Here is a 27,003-nt window from a genome sequence, read left to right on the forward strand (position 1 = left end):
TGGTGGACTTTTAAACGGTCTGTGACTGCCTTAGGGTGGTATTATTCTGATATGTTCAGACATCTTAGCTCATTTAGGAATACATTTCAAACCATCCCTCTGAATTACTGGTAAAGCCCATCGGCTCCATAACTCTCATTGTAACTGCCAAGTTCTGTACAGTAGTGATATTTCTTTAGCGCCCCTGTGATGTCTTAACACCATACTTATTTAAGCAGTGCCGGGGTCAAGCTCATGTCTTTTATGCCCAACTCCGTTGCCCACCATTCTCTCCCAATGGGTATTGTTTCTACTTTATGTATTGTTTTGCTCTTGTGACATATTTACCTTTCTTGTTTTTCAGGACGCTACCATGCAAGCGCCTTGCACCATGCCTGCTGGTATCATTTAGTCACTCGCTTGTCTGTATCCCTTTGTTAATTTCTACAATTTAGGTAATGTCTTATATTGTTCACGGTCTCTGTTCCCCTGACAAGTGTAGTAAGTTAAGGGTGGAGGTTAGGTGGCTGGAGGCACAGGTTCTCTTTTTGCCTTCAGAAAAGATAAATTCGAATTCTGTGTTTTAAACCTGGGATCTTGCCAACATCCCTAATGGATATGGAACAAAAATAACCCCTGGGGATTGGGACTTTCAACGGCAAGAATCAGGACTTGAGTATGAAAATATATAAATTTTATTACACGTATTATAAAGATAAATCATACATAATCACACATAAAGTATATGATAAAAACAAGGTCATAGATACGTCTTGGAACCAGGAGGGTCTGAGATGTCTGGATCGGACTAGACGCGTTTCGGTCCAAATGCCTTTCTCAATGGTCCACAAAACACCAGAACTCAGACAGATATGTAAGACCTCTGTGGAATCCAGGACGTGAGACCAAAGGGATGGGCCTTGGTGGATGAGAAAAAAGGCCTTCAATTGTCTATGGCCGCAAAGAGTATATGCTAGTTAAATTGGGTCTATGCAAGATAGGCTCAGAGCAATATATTAATATTTATATGGGCTTCCAGGGGAAATTTCAATAATTGTAAGCCAAGTACACAGTGGTATGGCAAATGACAGTGAGAAGAGAGCTCCACGAACAGAAAATCCCACGAGGATCTCCAAAGTGAGGTCAAAAACACACAGGTCATCTGTAAAATAGTAGTAGAATAAGCATGTCCCCCGATGGATTTATAGTGCTGGGACGTATCCAGCCATGCATCCCTGTGTAGGGCTGTGTGTGTGAGTAATGGCGGCGCTCTTTTTGCCTTCAGGTCTAGAAAATGGTTGGCTTCCCCAGTGGCGAAATCCAGAGGGACAGCCATAGCATTTCACAGGAACTGCCCCTTTCTGCCTCTAGAGCACTACTCCAACCTCCAAGGTAGATACGTCTTTCTGAAAGAAACCACGGTGAAGCAAAAACATACCTTTGCTACCCTATATGCTCCTAAATCTCATCAGCTCTCATTTATAGTTTCGGTCCTGTAACGTTTGGTAAACTTTCTGGAAGGTAGACTTTTCAGAGGCGATTTTAATGTCAGCCCTGACCCTCTACTTGATACCTCCTGCCCTATGAACTTCTATTCTTTCCCAAAGCACTTTAGTAAGGCTCTGCAGGGCCAGTTGCTGGATGATAGCTGAAGCACCTGAGAGAGATGTCAGTTACTTCTTGAGGATACACAGTGCTTACACTAGACTTGCTGTCTGACACAAAGATAGAACACATCATCAACAGCTCTGATCATGCTCCAATTACTGTGGCTATCACTTTGCTGAATTCTGCTTCCAGGACTTGGTCCTAGTGGCTAAATTAAAACCACCTAGATGATTTCACAGTGGTGGTGAAGGTATCTGAAACCATCGCTCACTATCTCGTAGATAATACATAGTTAGTGAGGTTGAAAAAAGACAACAGTCCATCCAGTTCAACCTATGATGTGTGTGTGTGTGTTTACTTTTAACCGTACATTGTATACCCCTGTATGTTGTGGTCTCTAAGGTGTCCATCTAACAGTTTTTTGAAACTATCAATGCTCCCTGCTGATACGACTGCTTGTGGAAGAGAATTCCACATCCTTACCGCTCTTACAGTGAAGAACCTCTTGCGCATTTTAAGGTTAAACCGCCTTTCCTCTAGTTTTAGTGAGTGGCCACGTGTCTTATTGTATTCCTTTACTCTGAATAGTTTGTTCCTTATGCTAGGGTCGCCAGTACAGTATTTGTACATTGATATCATATCCCCCCTCAATCTTCTCTTCTCCAGAGAGAACAGGTTCAGTCCCTGTAGCCTCTCCTCATAGCTGATGTCCTCCATTCCCCTAATTATTTTTGTTGCCCTTCTCTGGACTCTTTCCAGTTCCAGCACATCCTTCCTGAGGACCGGTGCCCAGAACTGGACAGCATACTCCAGATGTGGCCGGACCAGAGTCTTTTAGAGTGGAAGAATAATCTCTTTATTTCTGGAGTGAATCCCCTTTTTTATACATCCCAGTATTCTGTTGGCTTTACTTGCAGCAGCTTGGCATTGCATGCCACTGCCAAGCCTGTTGTCTACCAGTACCCCCAAGTCCTTTTCCATCCTAGACTCACCCAGAGGTTCCCCCCCAGTGAGTAGCTTGCTTTCTGTTTTTTGGCCCCCAAGTGCATTACTTTACATTTATCAACATTAAACCTCATCTGACATGTAGTTGCCCACCCTGTTATTTTGTTCAGGTCCGTTTGTAAGGTTTCCACATCCTGTATAGAAGATAATGGTATGCCTAGTTTAGTGTCATCTGCAAATACTGAGATTGTACTCGATATCCCCTCCTCTAGATCATTTATGAATAAATTAAACAGGATTGGTCCCAGGACCGAACCCTGGGGGACCCCACTTTCCACACCCGCCCAATCCGAGTACTCCCCATTAATCATCACCCTCTGGACTCTCCCCTGGAGCCAGTTCTCTATCCAGGTACTCACCTTATGGTCCATGCCTACCTTCCTTAGTTTGTACAGTAAGCGTTTGTGGGGAACGGTGTCAAAGGCCTTTGCAAAGTCCAGATACACCACATCCACAGGCTTTCCTTTATCTAGGTGGCAGCTCACTTCATCGTAGAAGGTTAATAGATTGGTTTGGCAAGAACGATTTTTCATAAATCCATGCTGATTACTACTAATTATACTGTTTTCATTACTAAAGTCTTGTATGTGGTCCCTTAACATCCCCTCCAAAATCTTGCAGACTACAGATGTTAGGCTGACCGGCCTATAGTTCCCCGGGATATACCTCGACCCCTTTTTAAATATTGGTACCACGTTGGTTTTTTTCCAATCAGCTGGCACCATACCCGTCTGTAAACTATCCTTAAAGATCAAGAATAATGGTCTGGCAATCACCTGGCTGAGCTCTTTAAGAACCCTCGGGTGCAAGCCATCTGGTCCCGGTGATTTATTTATGTTAAGTTTCTCTAGTTTAGTTCTAAGTCTATCTTCTGTTAGCCATGGCGGTACTTCCTGAGGTGTGTTGTTTAGTTTGGCCTTACAAGCAAGGTTCGTGTAGCCCCCCGATTCTTTTGTGAAGACTGAAGAGAAGAAATGATTTAACACTTCCGCCTTTTCTCTGTCCTCAGTGGCCATATTTCCTTTGTCATCTTTTATGGGGCCAATGTGATCTGGCCTCGCTTTCTTACTGTTTATATACTTAAAGAACTTCTTGGGTTCTTTTTACTCTCCTCCGCTATATGTCTCTCGTGTTCTATTTTAGCCGCCCTGATTTTGTCTTTACATTTCTTATTACACTCTTTGTAATGCTTAAATGCTGCAAAATGACCCCTCAGTCTTGTATTTTTTGAAGGCCTTTTCTTTAGCACTAATATGCATTTTTATGTTGGTGTTTAGCCACCCAGGGTTTAATTTTGCTCTTTTAAATGTATTTCCCTTTGGAATGCACTTTTCAATCCCCTTGTTAAGTATGCTCTTGAAGCACTCCCATTTCTCCTCTGTGTTCTTTGTTCCCAGGGTTCCATCCCAATTTATATTTTCTAGCAGTGAGCGCAGTTTTGGGAAATTGGCTCTTTTGAAATTCAGCGTCCTTATATTACCCCTCTGCTTCCTATAACTGTAATTAATACTGAAACTTATTGACCTATGGTCACTGTTTCCTAAGTTCTCCCGTATTTCTATATCCGTGAGCAGGTCTGTATTGTTGGTAATCAGTAGGTCAAGTACCGCATTGTTTCTTGTCGGTGCATTCACCATCTGACCCATGAAATTGTCCTGCAAAACATTTAGAAACTGCCGAGCCTTGGCTGAGTGTGCGGGTCCTTCTGCCCAGTCTATATCTGGATAATTAAAGTCCCCCATTATAATGATGTTTTCCGTCCTTGCTGCCAATCCTATCTGTAAAATGAGGTCCGCCTCCCCCTCCTCCCTCTGGTTGGGGGGCCTATAGCATACGCCCAATATTACCTTCCGCACCGTGCCTTCCCTTTGAAGCTCTACCCATAGGGATTCTGCCTCGTCCTTAGCTCCATTATTAATATCATCCCTCATATTTACCTGTACACTTAATATACAGACATACCCCTCCCCCTTTTTTACCCTCTCTATCTCTGAGATAAAGGGAATACCCCTGAATGGTCACCATCCAATCATGAGAGCTGTCAAACCAAGTCTCAGTTATCCCCACACAATCTAAGTCCTCCTCAAACATCAGTAGCTCCAGCTCACCCATCTTGTTGGCCAGGCTTCTGGCATTGGTATACAAACCTCTTAATTTTGACCGTTACCTTTATCCTCATTTGATGTTTTTAGGCTGCTCACTTTGTTTTTCCCCATACCCACCCTGGGTATAGGAGCTCCGAATACCTTACCGCTAATGCCCCCATTTCTGCCCTCTGAAACTTGCTTTCCACTGGCTAATTCTACATCTGTACCCCTATAGGGGAGATCAGTGGTGGTGTAATCTGAGAGAGCCACAAGCCCGTTGTACGAGATGAGCTCCTCTTCCAAGCAACAAAATTTTAGAAGGATAGACAGGTAAGTGGGTTTGGTCCACTTTTCAGCAAGCAGAACTTTAGGATTGTAGTAGCCCTGTAGCTCTTGAACGTCTTTCCAAAATATGAGAACTCCTATCTTGCTTCTAGGACCTGGGTATTCGTATGCAACTGCGATTTTCCTCACATAGATATTATGAATATGGTAATAAAAAATGTGGCAGGATGCTCACTAGAGCCCTCCAAAAACATTTTGCCTCCACATTCATTAACTTCAAACCCCCTTCAGAGACACAGTCTTACATATTTTCAAGATTGCTTGTTTGGTCTATGATTATTATGATGATATGTATAATTTAGACCCTCCTTCTTTCCCCACCACTAAAGCACTGAAGCTATCTCGTATAAATAATCATTTAACCACTTCAATACAGTGCACATTCTCCCCCTTTCTGCCCAGGCCAATTTTCCACTGGGGTTTCCCACCGTGGCACTGTGATTGAGAGTTATCAACTTGGAGGAAATGAATCACAGTGCCACGGTGGGAAACCCCAGTGGATAGCTGAACGGACTGCTTTGAGGAAATAATCCAATATCTACTAGTGCGGATCGGGCTGGAAATGATCTAAATCTGAGCATAAAATTACATCTATTGAGGTGAGCACATACCCTTAAGGGGAATTATAAGAAGAAAGGGAGAACGCCACTACCAACCCATTTCACACGATTGCAGTAGCAGAACATCTAGGATGGGGTTAAAGGAAAACTGGTGGTTGGAATGAATTAACATCAAGGACTTTGATACTTACTTGAAACTTTGTTACTGATTGTCACAAATGTATCATTACATCATTGCATATGAAAGTTAACAAAGGGTTTTGTTTAGCAGTTTTATTTTGGTAATTTCACCAGGTTTATTTTATATTCATTATGTTTTGATTTATTTGTGCTGTAATTGGAAATATTAGCACAATACACACCGATTTTACACAGAGAGGTGTAATGAAGGTCACATCACATTTACAATTTTAGGATTATATGCTTTAAAACTATTTAACGGCACACGCACACAAACACAGCTATATGCCGGTTATATCATCCTAGCTGTCACTATTTAATATATATATATATATTTCTTTATATATTTTAATATTTTTTTCAGTCACCAGATTGCAAAATGGATATACACCCACATTAGTAATTGAAAGCGCAGCACTTTTAAACACAGTTTGTATTCCTGCACTCACCAAAAGGGAAGTGATCAGTGCAAGCAGCTTCATTAAAGAGTCCTTTCACATAGTAGCTCACAGGATCCCATATAATAATCATTTAACCTCCCCTGGATTCCTGTCCCTCACTCCAGAGCATAAGTCAGACCTAGAACCCCCCCCCCCCCCATTGCTTCTACTGAGGTGGCAATCATTGTAAAGTTGCTCCCTAAATTCCTGTCATGCCTGCAAATTTGGAGATCCCTGATCTATACCCAAGGGAGAACTGGGCCAGGGATCAGGGGGGCAATTGCCCCCCGGGCCACTCTGATTTTCCATAAAAAGGCTGCTCTGCTTGTTCCACAGACATGCCTAAAGGATTCCTGATGAAGAGAAGTCCCTGCCGCTGACCTACTGAGTGTGGGTTGAACACCAGGACAGAGCACAGGCCTCCCCCCTAGCATGGATGGCGAAAACTGTTTCTGAGCAGAGGACAGTTCCATGCCCCTCTGGAGACTCTTCTGCCCCGGTCAGCCCAAACCAAGCTTCCCCCAACCTTCCCCTGCTGGCCTGGTTGGGAACCTGGAATTCAGCCAGTAAAGAGAGAGTATCTGGAGCAGGGTTTCAGCTTGGAATGGGGGTCAGGAGGAGGATTGGGAGAGTGGGAGGGTGAGGGAAAGTGGGAGGGTGCTGAGTCGCTGCACCATGGGCCTCTGGTTTGTACTTGCCCCCTGGGCCGAAAGTTGCCATTCTGCCCCTGTCTATACCAACTGACCCACTCTGCTCCATAGACTCCAAAACACAAGAGAATAACTATAAATTATTGACACGATAGTACCAGGTGTCCAATGCTTAGAGTTGTAAAGTCACAAGGTTTTTTTTATCTTAATGCATTCTATGCATTAAGATAAAAAGCCTTCTGTGTGAAGCAGCCTCTTCAGCACCTATTAATACTTACCTGAGCCCCATCTCTGTCTCGTGAAGCCCACGAGTCCCTCGGCCAACTGGGACTTTCCCTCCTTATTGGCTGAGATACAGCCGCGGTGCCACTGGCTCCCGCTGCTGTCAATCAGTTAGCCAATCAGGAGAGAGAGGGGGGCGGGGCTGAACTGCAGCTCCATGTCTGAATGGACACATGGAGCTGCAGCTCAGCTTGGGTGCCCCCATAGCAAGTTGCTTGCTGTGGGGGGCACTTGACAGGAGAGAGGGACAAGGAGCAGTAAAGAAGCAAAGGGGGGCCCAAGAAGAGGAGGATCTGGGCTGCCCTGAGCAAAACCAACTGGATTTTACCATTAACGTCAGCAATAACGTTGTTGCTGGAGGGGATATGGCCAACAAGGCATGTTACTTAATGTGTGGTTAAATGCCCCACAATTAACGCTTTCTGGGTGGATCTTCTTTTTTCCCCTTTGCAATTTCTGCTCCATGTCCCCACTCTCCAGCGTAGTCACTATAGGTGCTGTGTGCTCCCATTGTGGAGACTCTTTAAAGGTAGAGTTAGGGACTGCAGATATCAGGGTGCCTTGGCGCGGCCTGCAGCTTACGCATGTATTAGTAGTGACTGGAAATCCCTTCGAGGTGACCACTTTTTGCAATATCGTATAACGTTTATATTGGTCAGGCAACGCACTGACACCTTCGCTGCCATTGTGCTATGTGCTGGGTGTTCAGTGTGACCCTGCGCCTTTAAGGAGGTGTGGGCTCCCTCCAGTCACCTGTCCTCCATCTATCTCATCAGAATGCATGTGCTCCCATTGTGGAGACTCTTTAAAGGTAGAGTTAGGGACTGCAGATATCAGGGTGCCTTGGCGCGGCCTGCAGCTTACGCATGTATTTGCAAATGTGTGCAACTAAACCCCTGTTTTTAACGTATACTGTTAGACAGGTCAATTTGGCTGGTTGCTGGCTGGTTGGTAAGTAGTGACTGGAAATCCCTTCGTTTTTGAGCTGTGTTCTTCTACACCTGTCTAACGCAGCCAAACGCCTCATACTGATTTACTGAAAGCAGGCACAACTCCCTATCTGAGGGGATTGGATCAGGATAAGGAAATGGGAGGCAAGGAATGGATTGCAGCATGTAGAGGCACATGTTAACGTTTTAATATAATATGGGCAACCTGGAGGCACTACACATTAGTTTTAGATACTGTATTATCGAGTCTAGATGCTGCCTTGCTCCCCCTAGCAGAGACTCTGGATGTGATGACTTTAGGTCACCCCCCTAACTCTCAACTCACCTACCATGCAGAGATATAAGGTGTGAGGAAATGTTGTAGTTTGCTGGGTATGTATCCTATAAGGCTTTCTCTGACTTTTGAGTTTGTTCTTTTTTGGTTTACAGTTAAATATGTTTTATCAAGAGTGGTTGAAAACATTAGAAGCTAGCTCATCCAGGATGCACTCCATCCCATTAGCACTTACATTATGCCATTATGCTCTGTGTTTGCACTTGTGGTTATCTGACCTGTGAAAGCTGACTAACTAACCTCAGCCACCAAACAACCTCTCTACAAATTTAGCAAAACGCAAATGTTATGGATAGTCAGATTTTGTTTTCCTGGAACTTTACTGATCTGTTTATTCACACTTGAGCTTTCCAATGGGTAAAATGCATTACCGTGTCATAGGTGTAGGCAAGGTCCATGCACGTGATACCCAAATAATGAAGAAAAGGGGCGTAGTCACTCCCAGCTCCAAGTGTTCCCAACCTGTAAGGACATCAGAGAATAAATGCTAGTACACAAAAAGTCATATTTTAGTTCTTGCTAGATACTGGTAAGTTTAGTATCCCACTGGCTTATTTTACCTCACTTTATTTGAGACATCTTTTGATTCTGCTCTTCTGTCTTGGAGTCTCTACCCTACTGCTAGAGCTGAGTCTTAATCTTCCTTCAAAACTTCCCTCATTGTAGTCCCTTATTTTCCTCCTGTTGTCCCTACATTTGTCTGTGGGTGATTTCATGGCCTGTGATACAGCTTTAGGAGCAAGGGTCAATTTAGAGTATGTATGAATATTTCTGTAACCCCCCTGCCCTGGGCTGGCTATTCTGAATGTATGGCTTTGCTGTAACCAGCTGAGCTCCAATCTATTTTTTTTATATCTGATCAAATTTATCCAGCGCCCCTTTGGGGATGAGCGCACTAGGCGAATGTAGGGATAACGGGAAAAAGACTAGGGACAACAATGTTGGAAGTTTTAAAGAAGTTTTTGTAAATATAGCAAATGCATAAGGAGGATTAAGACCCCTCCAGCTGCAGTAGTAGGGGAGAAACATTTTTTAATTTCAATAGCCAATGAAATAAAGGAGCTTGTCACACCTAAACCTTTTTGCAACCCGTTTCCTGCTATGAGAAAAGCGTTTACAAAAGCCCCAGTGTGCATGAAGCTGAACACAGGAGGTGTGTTACTGTCCAGATCACATGTGAAAACAGAGAGAAAAAGCCTAAAAAAAAAAAAAAATCACATCTAATGATTGGTAAGCTGCACTATATTACATTCTTGGTTTTGGGTTTAGTACAGCTTTCATATTGCAATCCTAGACTTTCTGTGCATGTGGTACTATATACTGTAAATGCCACCACTTGCATTATGGTATTGACAATCTCTTTAAAGTATATCTAAACCCAAAACCAGGTAAAGTACAGGTAAGTATCCAAATATATAAAGTCAGCAGCTACAGTATTTGTAGCTGCTGACTTTTTTATTATTTTTTTTTTTTTTTTTACAGGCTGAAACTCCGCTTTAATTTGGCTTTGATTATTCAGAACCAAATTTCTGTGTACTGGAAGGGGGAGCCAGGAAGGAGGATTTGGTTGTACACACGCCTGGTGTACAATGATGACTTTTTTTGGTAGTGTGTAGCACGCCCAAAATTTGGAACTAGTTAAATATGTAGATAAAGAGGGACATTTGGTTTAGTTGTTAAACAATTATGTAAATACAATTTGAATCCATAATACTCTAGCTTACATCAAATGTAAATAATGCTAAAAAAATGCATGCAAATAAACTGAATAGGGTTGGGTTCCTACCTTGGAATTAGTCCTCCATAGATTGAGCTGGAGCGGTTAAAGTGACGGATCCAGTTATCATAAACATTGAGAGAACTGACAGGAGTCTGTACCTACAATATGAAACATGTAAGAACATAAACATCTGCTAAGAAGGAGACCTATAGCCCAAGATCTTGTATATATGAGCTTCAGTAAAAAAAAACAATGTGTACAGCAAATATTTTCATAATATTTGCAAAGCTTTCAGTAAACTTTAAGCAGCTTTGTTGATGCCTTTATCCACCCCCGGCCTATTGCGAAATGATGGCTGGGCAGGATCACTATTATTCCCTGGGGGATGCCCAGCGGCGTGATCTGTGACCCATTTTGTCCACCAGACACAGCAGATCACTGTACCAGGCTGCTGTGCAAGGACCTGGTACCACGTGATTGCTGTGAGCAATCACAGCTATCACATGTCAGCTGTCAACAATGGCTTTCATTCGTAGAGATTGCATGTAGTATTGTGATCTCTGTGATTGATCATAGTGATCACATGGTACAGGGGCCAATCACAGCTTATTTGTACTATGTGATAGCTGTGGCCAATCACAGCTATCACAATAGTACACAATGGTACATGAATGGATGCCATTCATAAAAAAATTATTCCTTACATACAGTGATCATCACGATAATAAACAATTATAGTGTTAAAAAATAAATCCTGAACCTTTCCCCCAGAGCAGTACAGTTTCACTATAGAACACTTTACATGTTCCCTAAGCAAAACACAGGTTGCCTAAACTCATGATTTATATGATAAACGGTGTACTGTACCTGTTTAGCAGCAGTGAAAATAACATTCTGAACTGGAGGTGTCCCTTGTGCTCTAAGTGTGGCATTTGCTGGTGGAATATAAGAATATTATATTTAAATTTGGCATATAAAAATACATTAGCCTACTATGAATGAATGATTTACATACACATGGTCAATCGTGCTTTATCATATCTCAATGGTGGCATTAATACTCACCAGACTTCTGTAAATTGAAAACTCACACACATCTCTTTTTAATTGTACTGACCCCATGGGATGGATTTACTAAAGACAAATAGGCTGTTGACTTTGCAATGAAAGATGTACTTTGCAAGGGAATTTTCCCCAGAGACTAGTGAATGAGGTGAAGCTCTGTTGACTTCCATCATATAACCACATGCAAGCAAAAATGCTGTTTTTCATTCCTTGCACATGATGGAGTACTCTTTGCAAAGTGAAATTTCACCACATTTACTAGGCAACTAAGCTTTACTATGCTTTACTAGGCAAAGAGCTACCTCCCTTGCAAAGTGAACAGCCTATTTGCCTTTAGTAAATCAACCCCAGAGTATCAAAAAATGTTGTAGACCATTCTGAATGATGAATGATGGAGACTTATATGCTCTATTTCTATGAAGGTTTCAGATGCTGCCAAAATGATGATGCAACACAGGTACAAAGGTGCATTCCTCCTTTCTAACCACTGTAATTTCACATTTTTATAATTTAATATGTTGTGTTTTTCTGAACCTAGTTAATAAATCTAATAAAACAAGCTTTAATAAAGAACACTGATGTAATTGCATTACCTCTTAAGTAGGTGCAACAGGAAATCATACGTGCAACTAGTGGCAGAACAAGGTCAAGGCTGAGACTGAGGGTGCTTGCACATCTGCACATACAGTGGCCAGGCACAAGGCGCAGAACTGAGAGTCACTGTCTATTGGCTGTAGGGTTACTACCTTTTGGTACATGAGAAGCCATTTATACAATGGGGGGGGTGTGGGCGGTTGCTGTGTTGTGGTTAAACTAGTGTGATTTTTGGTGGCCCCGCACGTTTCTTTCTCTTAATTCAATTGATGTATGCAGGGCCGGAACAAGGTGTGAGCAGGAGGGTCGGCTGCCCTGGGCACTGTGGTATCATGTGAGGTTTTTGGGGGGGGGGGGCGCTACAAGGAGATTAAAGGGTATGTGATTTGTGTTAGAAGGGGGAATTTGGGGGGTGGCATAGGAGTAAGTATTGTTCTAGGAGGGGGAATTGGGGGGGGAGGTGCTAAAAGTAGTAATTGAAAAAAGTAATTTAGGGGGATTTTTGATCAGAGGAGGAATGTGGGAAAACGATTTGTGCTGGGAGGGGGGGATTGGAGTGGAATGGAGAAGATGTATACTTTTAGGGGTAGAGGATTTGCGCTAGAAGGGTGATTTTTTTTGGGGGGAGGGGCATTTGTGCTGGGAGTATGGGGCACAAAGGTTTGCGGCAAGAGTGAGGATTACAGCAGGGAGGTGGATTTGTACTGGGAGAAGGGGGAATTTATGTTTAGGTGGTAAATATGCAGACTAGTGCTCAGTTTCTTGGGGGGGGGGGGGGATTTTTGACACGTAATGCTCATACATCTTTTTTTGTGGGGGGGGGGGCACAGCTGGGTATGTTCGCCCTGGGCTCTAGATAACCTTGTCCCGGCACTGGATGTACGATTCAATGAAAATGCTTGCATCTGCAAACAATTGAATAGCTGCTGCTTGAAATCCACTTCTAGCTGTGGCATATCAACTAAACGGGTTGTTGACTACAGAAAATTTTTTGGAGGAGATTGATCAAAAATTAAATTAGTTATTAATCGAAGTGTGTCTGGCTATCATTAGTTAAAACGAGCAAGGTTATCATTAATAATGTTAGCTATGTTTTTCTTCTATAAGTCATTCAAACGTAATCAAGAATTTAAAATAATATAGTAATAATTGATATATTAAAGGGAATTATTATATTAAATGTCTGTACATGACTGTGTTAACTCTGGGCCTGCAGTCCATTCCAGGAATTGGATGACTGATTGATGGCAAAACAAAGTTTGTACCAGCCTTCTGGGGATGACGAGAGATAAAGGCACTGCCAAAGGAAGTTCTCTAAGGCTCCAGTCACACCTGAGCGTATCGTTTTCAGGTGTTTTTCAGGCGTTTTTCCGGGCGTTTTTTCAGGCATTGACATCTAACAAAACGCTTCTAATCTGCCAAAAAAAGAAGCTCATGTACTTTTTTGAGCTTCAGGCATTTTGCTTCAGGCGACAAATGCTCATATGTAAACAGGGGCCATTGAAATTAATGGGATGTTTCTTGTTGGGCGTTTTTAGACTTCAGAGATGAGCATTTTACGAGCTGAAAAACGCTCAGGTGTGAACAGGGCCTAACTGTCGTGATCGCCTCTTATAAGCTGAGTACTAACGATCCGATTATCGTCCGATCTTTTCAAAAATGTTATTTTTCATCCGATTTTCGGATCGTGTGTACGGGCCATTAGTCTATGAGAAGAAATAAATATCTGCAAGTGTTGTTTACCTACAATATCTACAAAAGCAATACTTAAAACGTAAAAATATATCTAAAACTAGGTCCACTTTAAGATGGACTTTATCTGTTATGTACTCACGGCCTTACCAAATACTGAAATGTCCACATTGATATAGGCTGCTGTTCTGTCCCTCAGCTTGCTATAATATTCCTATAGGAAAGTAATAGTAAATTTAGTGGTTATAAATACTAATAGCTAAAAACTGTTATTATTACTATTAGTACTAATAAAACTGCACAAAGTAATTTAGAGGAGCTTTATGCACTGTGTATGCACGGATACATTTATTTTAAAGGGAAACTGTCAGGATAGCAATACGATAGCTGTGATTATTTTTTTTTTTTTTTGTATTCACCATGGAATTGTGATCTTGGTAATTCCCTCTATATTTAGTACCTCAATGACCTGGAACAAGCATGTACATGTGAAGTTTTAGGATACCTGCAAGGCAAGTTGTTTTGACATAGTTGATCACAGCCTAGTGAAGCCAGGATCAGGATAAAAGCTCTAAAATCCTAAACCTTCAGAAACAAGTCAGCCATGGCAGCTTCTCTATTTCTGTCCTTGGAGATTCCTTGTAAATCTTCCAATGCATGTGCTGAGAATGTCATATGGCACAAGGTCACCAAATTATTCTGTTGTACTATAGCAGAAAATGCTGGCAGCCCACTGCACTACCTTTAAGGTGGCTGAGCAACCAACATTCACCAATTTGTTGATGTATATTTCCAATGAAGGGAGGATCACTAGAGGGTCATTTTCAAAACATAAGATTGCCATGTGTAGCCACCCTGTCTTAAGCAGAACTGACTAGTAAATTTAGTTCTGCCAGGTGTAAATTAACCCGTGTTAATTGAAACTATTTCATTTGGTTCTCCTCTAAGTTCAGGGTTGTTGCTGTCCCTTACTACTGCCCCTAAGTTTCACTGGCACTTGGGGCAATAGACAAAAAAGCTGTAACAATCCTGGGTTATGAATGTTTATGTCCACCCTGGCCAACCACCGGAAGGTTTTTGTCAGTGGTGCATGCTGGGAGAGGATATAAATATTTGGGGAGTGGCTTGGTGAGCTTTCTCTCTACCTGGGATACAGACTAAGGAGGTTTGGTGCATTGATTTGAGCTGACTAGGCCCGAAGCCTGTTTGGGCCTAGCTCGAATCCTCAAGCTGCTCTGCCTGGTCAAGGAGGAAACAGAACCCAAGTTGGAAATTCTGACTCTCAGAGGATCATGGTACTCTCTTGGATGGAGAAGTGTGGCGAAGTCTGGAACCCATGCTGCTGGGGGTATCTGAAGCCCTAACCCTCTCTTCTTGTAAGCCAGAGCATTAAAACCTTGGAAAAAGACTAAAGTGACTGTCGCCCTTCATTTTTGCAATTCTCCACTGCGGCCATGGACCCGTCCTTAGGTAATGTCAGTCTGTCCCTACGCTCAGGGGAATCCCTTCTCCCCAGCAACCCCAGGGGGTCACTACACATGTGTATGATCAACTTACATACTGGCCAAGCAGCAGTTTCTTTAAAGTTTATATCGGGCAAAATAAAACAAACATGCAGTACTTATTTGCAGAGCATGCACATTTCCACATGTTTTATGCCTTTAAAGACCCCCACATGTACAGAAAAATACTTATTGATCTGCCAGAAATGCACTTAACTCTTAAAGCAGAATTAAAGCTGTTTTTGAAAACAGTTTCATTAAATGTGGATGATAACCATCACATTTGCTTGTGACCTCAACCAAACTTTCAAGATGGCTGGTGTCATAACTGATCACATGCTCAGCATTTCTTTCTGATTTAAGGCCTCTTGTGGGCTGACAACACACAACATTTTTGTGGACTGAGTGGTGTCAGCCCTGCCTAGTGTCTTTTGTAGACTGACTGTTCAACCACTCCAAATGTCAGATCTCTACAACATACAGGCTAACCATTCTGTCATCCAAGATAAGAACTAGGAGACACAGGACAGATCTGAATTTCTGACATTATCAATAGGTTTTTATGCACTTATCCCACAGTTCATTGTTTGGGTTTACATACAATTTAAGGCTGAACTCCTGCCTTACATTCAATCTTGCACAGTTATACCCAGGGCTGCTGTTAGAAATCATGGGGCCCCATACAGCCCTCCTGATGGGCCCCCCCGCACTGGGCCCCCCCCCCACCCCCCACCACACCTACACCCACACCCCACCTACCCCCGGGGTGCAGCGGGAAAGTAGCACTGACTTTATCGATCCACACCCCTAAAATTGGGCCCCTCTGTTATCCTGATAGGGTCCTAGGGAAATGCAATTTCAGCTCTGGTAAGCAAGTAGGAATGAGGGTGTGGTCTAGTAGAATCTATTTAATAATTTAGGCAGAAATAAACAATAAATCTCCCCTGGGCCCCCCTGTTTAGATGATGGGGCCGGGGCCCAGTACAACAGGACTGGTTGTACTGCCTTAGCAGCCCTGGTTGTACCAGCTCCTCTCTTGCATTAAAATTGCTTACTCTGATTTCACCTTCTGACAATAATCTCACATTTAAAGCTGCAGCAAGTCTGAGATAAAGCCCTTTGAAATGTCCAGTCTGGAAGACATCCGATATCACCTACCTCTGTCAAGGAATGCCCATTCCCCCAGACTGGCATCCACCCATCAAGGCATTTTGATATTTGCATAATACTCCTCAAGAGCCAGGCCACTGTATACATCAGGGCTGAGGGCTGATGAAAGGAGTACTGAAGCAGGCTGTGATGTTTTCAGGAAGCTATGTACAGCACTTTGCCATCCCTCCCACCAGACATGATCTGCTTGCATTGTATAGAGAAGCACAGACATCACTGGGTCTAAAACAAGGTATATAATGGAAATGGAAAGGTTTTATTGTAAATGTGGTTAGAATATTAAAGCAGGTGTAAACCGCTGTTTTTTGGGGTTTTTTCGGACCTGCGAGTAAAGGCATAATGTGCTAGTATGTATCGCATACTAGCACATTATGTGAAACTCACCTGAAAAACAAAGCCCACCAGCAAAGCGATGTAATCGCTGGAAGCAGTGTCCATCTTCACCTGGTCTTCCTTCCGGGTCTGTGGTCTCCGGCTGTGTGACAGGCCAAAGCCACAATGACATCACTCCTGCGCATGCCCTGATGACGTCATTGGCTGCATGTAATGTAAAAATCTCCTAAATGGTACACATTTAGGAGATATTTACAATACCTATAGATAAGCATTATTATAGGCTTACCTATATGTACAAATTATGAGTTTGAGTTTACTTCCTCTTTAATGGAAGGCTATAGAAGAAGAAACTAGGCAAAACAGAAGCAGAATAAATTTCAGTTTCAACTGAATTACCTCTGCAAATTCCGTAGATCCAATTAAGCCAAATTCTTCAGCTCCCCAGCTCCCAAAAATAATTGTTCTCCGTGGGCGCCATTGTCCTATTAAGCAAAAGCATCTTTAAACAGGGTAAACTACACAAACAACAGAATCGATTTATTTATGAATAATATTAGTCCTTCTTGATATGGATGAGTAGACGCAGGTAGGTTTATTTACTAAAAATGGAGAGTACAAAATCTGGTGCAACTCTGCATAGTAACCAATCAGCTTCCAGGTTTTCTTGCCAAAGCTTAAAGTGGTTGTAAAGGCTCAAGGTTTTTAATCTTCATGCATTTTATTCATAAAGGTAAAAAAAAACTTCTGTGTGCAACAGCCCCCCCAATACTTACCTGAGCCCCATCTCAATCCAGCGATGTTCACGAGAGCCTCAGCTGTTGGCTGTCAAGACATAGTTTTTTCACCCCCTGACCGCCCACCTAAATTCTACCATTGCAGCTAGATGGGGCTGTACACATGCCGTGGCTGCGATTTTAACTTGACTTACATAGTTACATAGTTAGATAGTTAGTCTGGTTGTAAAAGGACCATTCAGTTCAATTCAGTTCAATCTTCAGAGAATGAAAAAACACAAATTGAAAACTTTCATATACACAATCCTATACCCACTGCTAATCCAGAAAAAGGACTTGCAGAGTTTAAAGGGGAAGTCCACCCTAACACTAAAACTGCTACATCTATAGGCATCCAAGATCTAACACTAACCCAGTGTTCTTCAAGATAAGGCACCCTTTCAAGTTCTGCACAATCTTGAGGCACCCCATTGTAAAATATAAAACACTAAACTAATAGTTTTACATATTGCAGCAATATTCACACACGTAGGACACCCAACATTAGAGGTGATTTCTTCCTCTACCTTTGCAGATTGGTACTGACTACTATTCCAAACTTTCTCTTCTCCCTCAGTCTCTCCCCCCCACCCCCACTTTGCTAATGTGACCCCAGTGCTGACAGAGAGCAGCAGGAAAGGGGCAAACAAGGTCGCTGTCAAGCCGCTTCCAACATCCTCATTATCAACCTATGGCTTCATCAGTTGTTAAGATGCCAGCAGCTGGCCCGTAGGTTGCTAAAGGTTGTAATTCTGTACAACAAAAACTTGTGGCTTTGTGTAAAAGGCAGGACTTGATCCACCCGCTAGTTTGTTGACAATTTTGGGACAGTTTTAGACACCTCTGAAGAATCCAGATGGCATATCAGGGTGCCGTGGAACCCTGGTTGAAAAAGGCTGGCATACTGCAACGCAAGAAATTCACGTTGCTTCTTGATAGGCATTGCCCTGACCTTGTATATTTCCCCCCAAAATTTTTTTGACAATTGGGAACAATTTTCAGGCATTTTGCCAAGGCACCCATGAAGAACCCAGAAGGCCCCCTAATGTGCCATGGAACCCTGGTTGAAAAAGGTTGGATTAACCTATATAACCCTCTAAAGAAGAAATCGCTATACATACCTTTTTTGAAGCCGATTCGACCCGATCTCCAGCAGCGGAAGCTCTGCAGAGGACACAGCCGACAACGGCTGTGAAATAAATGGAAAGTGACGACACCTATAGAGTTACTATGGGGCTTCCGTTGTCGGCTGTCTCCTCTGCACCCGCCTCCACAGCGAAGTTCAGCTCAGCTCAGCGTGGGACTGGACCGGAGCAGCTTCAAAAAAGGTATGTATAGCCATTTCTTCTTTACAGGGCTAGATATCTTAGTCTTAGATCGTGGATGTCTGTAGATGTAGAGATTTTAGTGTTAGGGTAGACTTATAACAGGCGGCACCACTTTTCAGACGTGCCCACTAAAATCATTCGGAGCGTGCTGCACCAGTTGTGGTACAGTATTTAAACATAAAATCCTTCTTTGGGATTAAAAGAAAATACACCTGGCAGCTTCTGCTCTACTGCCCTCTGAAAATAAATCCACGGAAGATTACTTTTCAGAGGGAAGTAGTCAATGCTGCCCTGAAAGAGCCCTAAAAATATTCTTCTTCTTTCCCAGCAGCTACAAAAAATGTATGGAGCAGAAAAACACTGCAGGTAAGCGGGTCATTTTTATCTCATGGTACTGAAAGCAGTAGTGCCCCGTCCATTGGGGGCGCAGGGGTGCCGTCCACCCATCCATGCATCTGGCCCCCTAATCTACATGCGGGGCGCCGGACGCATGGTTTCCAATGGGTTTTTTTTTTTTAAGCACGTGATTAGAGCCAGAGGCTTTAATAGGCTTCAAAAAAAGGTGGGCTCAGGTCACAGAGCACTGTGCCCTGAGCCCACCCAGTTGTGTGACAATAGCAAATGAATACTCGCTATTGTCACACGGATTCTCCTCCTGGCCAATCAGGAAGCGGGTCCTGAGACCCGTTTCCTGATTGGCCGAAAGGAGAAGCCATGCTATTGGCCAAGGAGGAGGAGGAGGGAGGAGATGCAGGGGAAGCCCGACCCACGGAGGAGACTGAGGGGAAGCCGCCGCTGCTGCCTGCCCTCCACATTACAGGGTGAGTGAGCCAGCGACCAGGGGGGGCCTTAAGGTGTGCGGGCTGGAGCTGGTGTGGTCCGGGGGGGTATGGTGTGCGGGCTGGTGTGGTCCGTCTGCCGCCCACCCCCCGGCCCATGGAGCACCAGCCGCCACTGACTGAAAGATTAGGGGCTTGTTCACACAGCATTTTGCCCCATAGTGAGCTGTGATGAGAGGGCCGTGGCAATGCACATTTCAGCACATCGTATTGTTTTTATTTTTTTTTCCAGGATTCGGGACATACCTTCCTGAAAGCATATGGCCCTAAATGTGAGTATCGTTTAGGACAACATTATCCATGCAGCATTTTTCAGCCTCCCATAAATTTTGCCAGGCTGCTGACCGCAGGTGACACTGATGGGCCCAAATGTCGCCTTTCACCACACAGCTATCTTTTATATATACCTGTTAGCATTATAATGTAAACTGTTTAGACTGACACCTAATGTTCATCATGTAATAATGTTAGATGACAATTCCAGTATGTGAGTTTTTACCTTTTTTGACCTTTTCCCCAAGAACTCTAGAGATTTCCAGCATGACTGCAGTGCCACTGCTGGGATCTATTGCACCATGGACCCAGCTGTCTCTGTGATTTCCATACATTATATACCTGTCTGCAAAGGAAAATGGAAACATATTTAAATTTTACCATCTATACATCAGAAAGAGTATAAGGCTGGCCACACACCGTTCAAATTTCAGGCAGATCATCTTGAATTCTGTCTGTGGGTGGTCCTCTCAGACTCCTTCCACCCAACAGCTACTTTGATTGAAAAAGCCAGACAGAAAATTGTCAGCGGAAAAGTAAATGCATCGAATCAGATACAGCCACTGGTATTTTGACAGTAGGCAGGGTTGGCTGTCAAATTACAATAGGCACAGCGGGAGATTATACAGCGCATATGAAGGAGCCTTTTATCTATTAGCACTAACAGTATAAGGCCAGTTCAAAGCCCAACTCCAGTAAAACTAAACCTCCCCCCCTTGCAGTGGAGCTGCACCTGCACTGCAAGGGTTAACTACTTGTTTAGGTCTAGGGGATGCAGGCCCACCTTCAGGGGCGACATCTATACACATGTAGGGGCTCGCCGGTTCTTCTAGTTTTGATGGGAGATAGTACACTCTCTATATCCCCTCCAACACCATCACCACTGCCACTGATCACACCAACCCACCACTATCACCGCTGTCACTGATCAAATTCCCCCCAACACCACTGCCACTGATCCCACCCGACGACCTTCATCACCGCTGCCACTGATCCCACCCGATGAACTACATCACCGCTGTCACTGATCTCACCAACCCACCACTATCACCGCTGTCACTGATCAAATTCCCCCCAACACCACTGCCACTGATCCCACCGACGACCTTCATCACCGCTGCCACTGATCCCACCCGATGAACTACATCACCGCTGTCACTGATTTTACCAACCCACCACTATCACTGCTGTCACTGATCAAATTCCCCCCAACACCACTGCCACTGATCCCACCCGACGACCTTCATCACCGCTGCCACTGATCCCACCCGATGTACTACATCACCGCTGCCACTGATCCCACCCGATGAACTACATCACCGCTGTCACTGATCGCACCAACCCACCACTATCACCGCTGTCACTGATCAAATTCCCCCCACCACCACTGCCACTGATCCCACCCGATGAACTACATCAATGCTGCCACTAAATCCCATCCCCTCCACCACCACCACCACTGCCACTGATCCTATCCCCCCACCATCAACACTGCCACTGATCCCTCACGCCCACCACCATCGCCACTGTCACTGATTTCATCCCCCCACCACCATCACCGCTATTACTGATTCTATTTCCCCCCACCACCACCAGCACCGCTTTCACTGATCACATTCCCTCCACCACCAGCACCACTGCCACCGATCCCACCAACCCACCACCATCCCTGCTACCACTGATCCCACCTGACCACCTCCATCACCGCTGCCACTGATCCCACCCGACTACCTTCATCACCGCTGCCACTGATCCCACCCGATGAACTACATCACAACTGTCACTGATCACACCAACCCACCACTATCACCGCTGTCACTGATCAAATTCCCCCCACCACCACTGCCACTGATCCCACCCGACGACCTTCATCACCGCTGCCACTGAATCCCATCCCCTCCACCACCATCACCACTGCCACTGATCCCATCCCCCCACCATCAACACTGCCACTGATCCCGCATGCCCACAACCATCACCACTGTCACTGATCCAATCCCCCCACTACCATCACCGCTATTACTGATTTAATTTCCCCCACCAGCACCAGCACCGCTTTCACTGATCACATTCCCCCCACCACCAGCACCACTGCCACCGATCGCACCAACCCACCACCATCCCCGCTATCATTGATCAAATTCCCCCACCACCACTGCCACTAATCCCACCCAACCATCTCATTCACCACTGCCACTGGTCCCATCCCCCCCATTTATCACCGCTGCCACTTATCCCACCTGCCCAATACCACCACCGCTGCTACTTATCCCACCCCCCCCCCCCACCACTACCATCACCGCTGCCACTGATCCCATCCATTCCACCATGACAACTGCCACTGACCCCCCCCCCCCCCCCCCCACCCCACCATCCCAAAATTTCTGATGGCTGCCCTGAGGGGAGGGTAAAAGCATTATACTTGCCTGATCTCAGTCGATAGCACTCCACTATGCTCCAGTGGTAGACTGTTCCCTGGAGTCCTCAAGTTCACTGCAGAGCTGTGGACCATGAATCAGTCTTGATGATGTCTGAGGACCCTAGACTGCCAGAGCAAAGGGCAGAAGAAACTTCCGGGGCTGGTCTAGCAGCACGGAGGAGCCTGCAGGAACAGAGAATCGGGTTCCCTACACCTAAATGAGCAGTCAACCCTTGCAGTGCAGGTGCAGCCAATAAGGGAGGAGTGTTCGTTTTTCTGGAGTTTAGCTTTAACCATATAAACATGTGGAAACATTATTGACTTAAAAGTTGGGGAACTCAAGCCAAACAATCAATGCAGTTTGGATGTCAGGAATAAATACTGTAAAGAAAGCCTTAGTTCTCTTGTGGGAGCTTATTGAGGACTGAGGACCCTCTCCCTTCTCCCATGTGACAACGCTGAGTGCCTGAGCACCAGAGGTACCCACATGGGAACATAAGAGGGAGGGAAGGGAGTCACATGCGGGGAGCAAAGAAAAGGTGATGCTTTGCCCTATATGTGTAAACAGTACAGCTTTGCTTTAAAGCAAACAATGCAGTGTTAAAGTATATGTCTGAACAAATTAAAAAAAAACAAATGCAGCACATCTTCATAACATGCACATTTCCCATCTTTTACCTCTACTGCAAGTACATAAAAATATTATTTTGATCCTGCCAGAATCCAGTGAGCTACTAACTTTCTACCTAAACTGCCAACACTGCCTCTGCTTCACTAAAATCCTAATCAGTGTAATCAGCCATGCCTGGGTTCTCCCTTCTTAAACTACAGAACACCGCCCCATTATGCTATGTAGATGAAGATAGGGGTAGGTGTCCTGCAGTCCAGCAGAAGAGAACTGGGCAGGGCTGACAACACTGCTTAGGATTTCATTGCAGCACAGGCACTGTTTTCGACCCACACAGGATTAGCGCCACGTCAGGTTTGGTAAATCAACAGGTATTTCTATACTTGCAGTGAGTTTAAAACTTTGGAAATGTGCATGCATTGCAGGGAAGTGACACTAAACTCTAGTTTAACAACATGTATTCACATTTATATTCTTAATTTAAAGTGGGGGGGGGGGGGGGGTTATTGCTGTTGGTGCCCTCATTAAGGAAATTGCCCCTCTCTATTTGTCCTGTTTACCATTATCATTAAAAGTGAAAGTAAAAGAAAATCACAAATTTTGGGTTGTCCCTTGATAAGTGATAGATGGGAAATCTTCCTAGAGGGACACTAGTTCTGGTGACCTGGGGGTCCCCAAGGAATTACCCCAATTTACAGTGATTTACTCTCACTTCCTGTTTGGCTATGAGACAGGAAGTGAAGGTAAATCTCCGCAATGGGACACAGATGGGGTTATAATCCTCCCTTACTCTATTTAAAATGAAAAAAAAAAGTTTTGCCTATAGTTCTACTTTTTTAATTTGGATAAAGCAAGGGAGGGTTATAACCCCTGTGAGATTTTTTTCGCCATCTCTGTACCATTGCTGAGATTTCCCTTCACTACCTGCCCCAAAGCCAAACAGGAAGTGAGATGAAATCTCTGCAAATTAAAGGAATTTCTTAGGACCCCCAGGTCACCAGAACTAGTGTCTCCATTGGAAGATTTTCCATCTCTTTTCTTTTACTTTTACTTTCAATGCTAATGGTAAACAGGACAAACAGAGAGGGGAAATCTGCTTAATGGGGGGAACAGACAGATATAACAATTGGCAGGGGCTCTAAGCCCTTTCCACTCTGTCCAAGACTAAAAAAAAAAAAAAAGTTTTGCCTTCAGTTACACTTTAAAGAAAACCCAAAATTTTGGGTTGACATCAGAACTCTAATAGACTGGAAATCTTCCAATGAGGACACTATTTCTGGTGCCCTGGTGAAACACTGGGATTCCCTAAACTTTAGAGGGATTTCTTCTCACTTCCTCTTTTGGTTATGGGACAGGAAGTAAAGGGAAATCTCCCTAGCAGGACACTGATGGAGGTTATAACCTGTAACGGAAGCGCAACCCCACAATGTGCTTGTGGGCTTCCATCAGAATATTGCTTCTTTCAGTCTTGAACATAGATATCAGATATTCTAGCCGCCCCCATACAAAACTAGCCGAGAATAGCTTGTATAAGATCTGGAACATTTATTGAACAAACCCACACTGAATATATACCCCACCAGGTCAGGTGCCTGATTACATTATCCTATGCAGATGAAATTGTACACAGAAACAGGTGTGCCGGTGTTCACGGAGGACATTACAAGAAGGCAGAAAAAAACAGTAATTTCATGAAAAATAGATTACAGCGCTATTAATTAGCGATTTGTATGGAATGCAAAAAACGTCAGCCTGCAGAAATGTCTAGTCTGATTGTCGTTCATCCCTGCTTATACAACAGACAGGAATAGACATAGCTTGAGAACATGCTTCTCTCCCATAAGCAGTAATAGAAGATTGCCCGATATGTACCAACAGTGCATGACAAATCCTCATATTATTATTTTGGATTGCATGAATCTAAAAGAAAACTAATTACTGGGGTTTAATTATATTTAGCATATTCAGAATCCATTTTAAATATGATTATTGTTCAATGAAATAATATAAAATTATGAATACAGTATAACAAAAAAAAAAACTGTAGAGGGTCCCGAAGTAAGCGAAGTGAGAACCTATGTATGTTCTGCGAAACGCGTTGGACCTTCATTATTCTCTATAACTAGTTGTGAATTCACATATTGTTCTTAATAATGAGCCAATTTGTTACCGACTTTGTATTTATGTACTCATTTATTGTGGTTTTTTTAATATATTTTTGTACAATAAAAACGATTTCCTTTACATATGATTGATCTTTCTGGGCTCATCTCAACATGATAACCCCACATCCTTTAAAGCCCATCTCTATATATGCAAGGGGCCTCCCCTTCCCTTTTATAACTTATTAGATATATATATATATATATATATATATACACACATATATATATATATATATATATATATATATATATGTATTGGGATGTGGATGTGGGTTGTTGTCCCTGGAACTGACACATTATAATTGAATAAGAATCTGTCGATGGTCTCACCAGGCTCCTCGCTTCCTCGGATAATGCCCATCACATTTGCTGATGACTTAATTGTTGCATAATTGTACACATTGACCTGAACATCACTGGAGGAAAGAAGACATATGGAGAGCTTTAATATTAACAATCACTTAATTTTCCGCACAATCAACACTGAAACATTCATATAGACTGTACCAGGACTATAGCTTTTATGTAGTGCAAGTCATTACTAAAATGGTGCTTAATGTGTTCTTCACTTCCCTTTGAACATCATCTCTGATACATCCAGGAAACACTACAATGATGTTAGCATCAAAGATGGCACCGTCATTCCTTATACATGTAGCTCCCTTGTCCTAAACAGTGCTGCTAGTAAATTTAGCTGTGCCAGGTAGCTAGCCTGGCTAATTTGTAGTCTTTGTGATCATTTGGGTTTTCTCCGAAGTCTGGTTTAGCTATAGTTTCTCTCTTCTGTCAGTATGAGGCACTGTCACCTTTGGCATTAGTATAAAGAATTACAGTGAGTCTAGGTTATGAATATGCATACTTTTCTCAACCAATCAGTAGGAGTTTCTTTGGCCGCTGAGGATGCTGGGAGAGGGTACATATTTGGAGAAAGTTAGGTGCTCTGGGTCCTTCCACCCAGATTGCAGTCTGGGGTGGGTGTGTGAGGAACAGTTGCTGCTGGGTAGGCCTGAAGTCTGAGGCCTGGCCATGTGTTCGGGGCTCTGCCAGGGAGAGCCTGGCCGCTGCCTGGGGGCATGGAAGAGGATCTGCCAGAGAGCAAGGACCTCTTGTTCCCTGGGGGCATGTGGGGATGGATGAAGTTCTGAAATGAAATACCAGAAGAGACTCTGGGGAAACATCAAGGGGAACTAATCCAAAGAAATTCTACACAGTGCTGGGAGTTCTGTTGCTATACTAGACAGCAGTGTTAATTTTGGCAGCAAATTTTGATTTAGTTTAACTTTTAATTATAGTCTTTTGACTAAAATGCCATTTTAGTTTTAGTTGTATTTTAGTCATCTGAATTGTTTTAGTTTTATTTGACTAAAATAAAGTCTTTTGACTAAAATGCCATTTTAGTTTTAGTTGTATTTTAGTCATCTGAATTGTTTTAGTTTTATTTGCATTTTAGTAGACTAAAATAGCGTTAATTTAGTCGACAAAATTAACACTGGGAGACAGCTGTGGCTACATAGGTACAGAACATTGGGTGAGGGCCTAATTAGGGTATAACCGATGCCCACTCTTGGTCTTAAACTTGTACCCACACCTCTTCTCTTAATTCTAAACAAAATACTACTGACAACCGACTTGGAGAAAATTGTGGCCTGGTAGGCCATTTTATTAACAAAAACCAAAATACCAAAATAAACATTTTAAACATGAACCATAAATACTCCAGTATCATATCAAGAAAAAGGGGTTGTTGGTCTTGGGAGGCATCAAAAATTCCAATTCAAAAACGGTATCAGTATCCAAAAATCCAACGGTCCCCAGCCGCGCAACACCAGCACGGGAACAAACACACTTCACCCCTGATACCACTTTGTTACCACTTCCCGGTTAATCCCCTACTAACCGGGATCCATTAGAGGGCTCCATACCTTGGATGGGTCACCCTATGCACTGACCAAAATCTGTTGACGCCTCCAAAGACCCCCAACCGCCACAGCACACAGGTGTGAAACCTTACACCTGTGGGCCCCGCCACACTCGCAGAGCCCGTTGAACACCGTCCTGGATGCCGAGGGCCCACAAGTC

The 27,003-nt window shown here is 43.6% G+C and overlaps 1 protein-coding gene across 1 annotated transcript in view; it reads right to left on the reverse strand.

Annotated features, from left to right (window-relative positions):
* The window catches only part of NAALADL1 (N-acetylated alpha-linked acidic dipeptidase like 1), a gene marked incomplete at its 5' end in the record, with an annotated part of 93,347 nt that overhangs the window by 14,410 nt on the left and 51,934 nt on the right, over positions 1-27,003 (reverse strand). The window contains 7 exons of the mRNA XM_082270601.1: positions 8,792-8,882; positions 10,207-10,298; positions 11,008-11,075; positions 13,642-13,705; positions 16,896-16,981; positions 19,939-20,058; positions 25,255-25,340. Coding sequence (XP_082126727.1) covers positions 8,792-8,882; positions 10,207-10,298; positions 11,008-11,075; positions 13,642-13,705; positions 16,896-16,981; positions 19,939-20,058; positions 25,255-25,340 — 607 coding nt within the window. The remainder of the gene's footprint in view (positions 1-8,791; positions 8,883-10,206; positions 10,299-11,007; positions 11,076-13,641; positions 13,706-16,895; positions 16,982-19,938; positions 20,059-25,254; positions 25,341-27,003) is intronic.

Source organism: Pelophylax lessonae, assembly GCF_965119305.1.
Source record: "Pelophylax lessonae genome assembly, chromosome: 10".
NCBI lineage: Eukaryota > Metazoa > Chordata > Amphibia > Anura > Ranidae > Pelophylax > Pelophylax lessonae.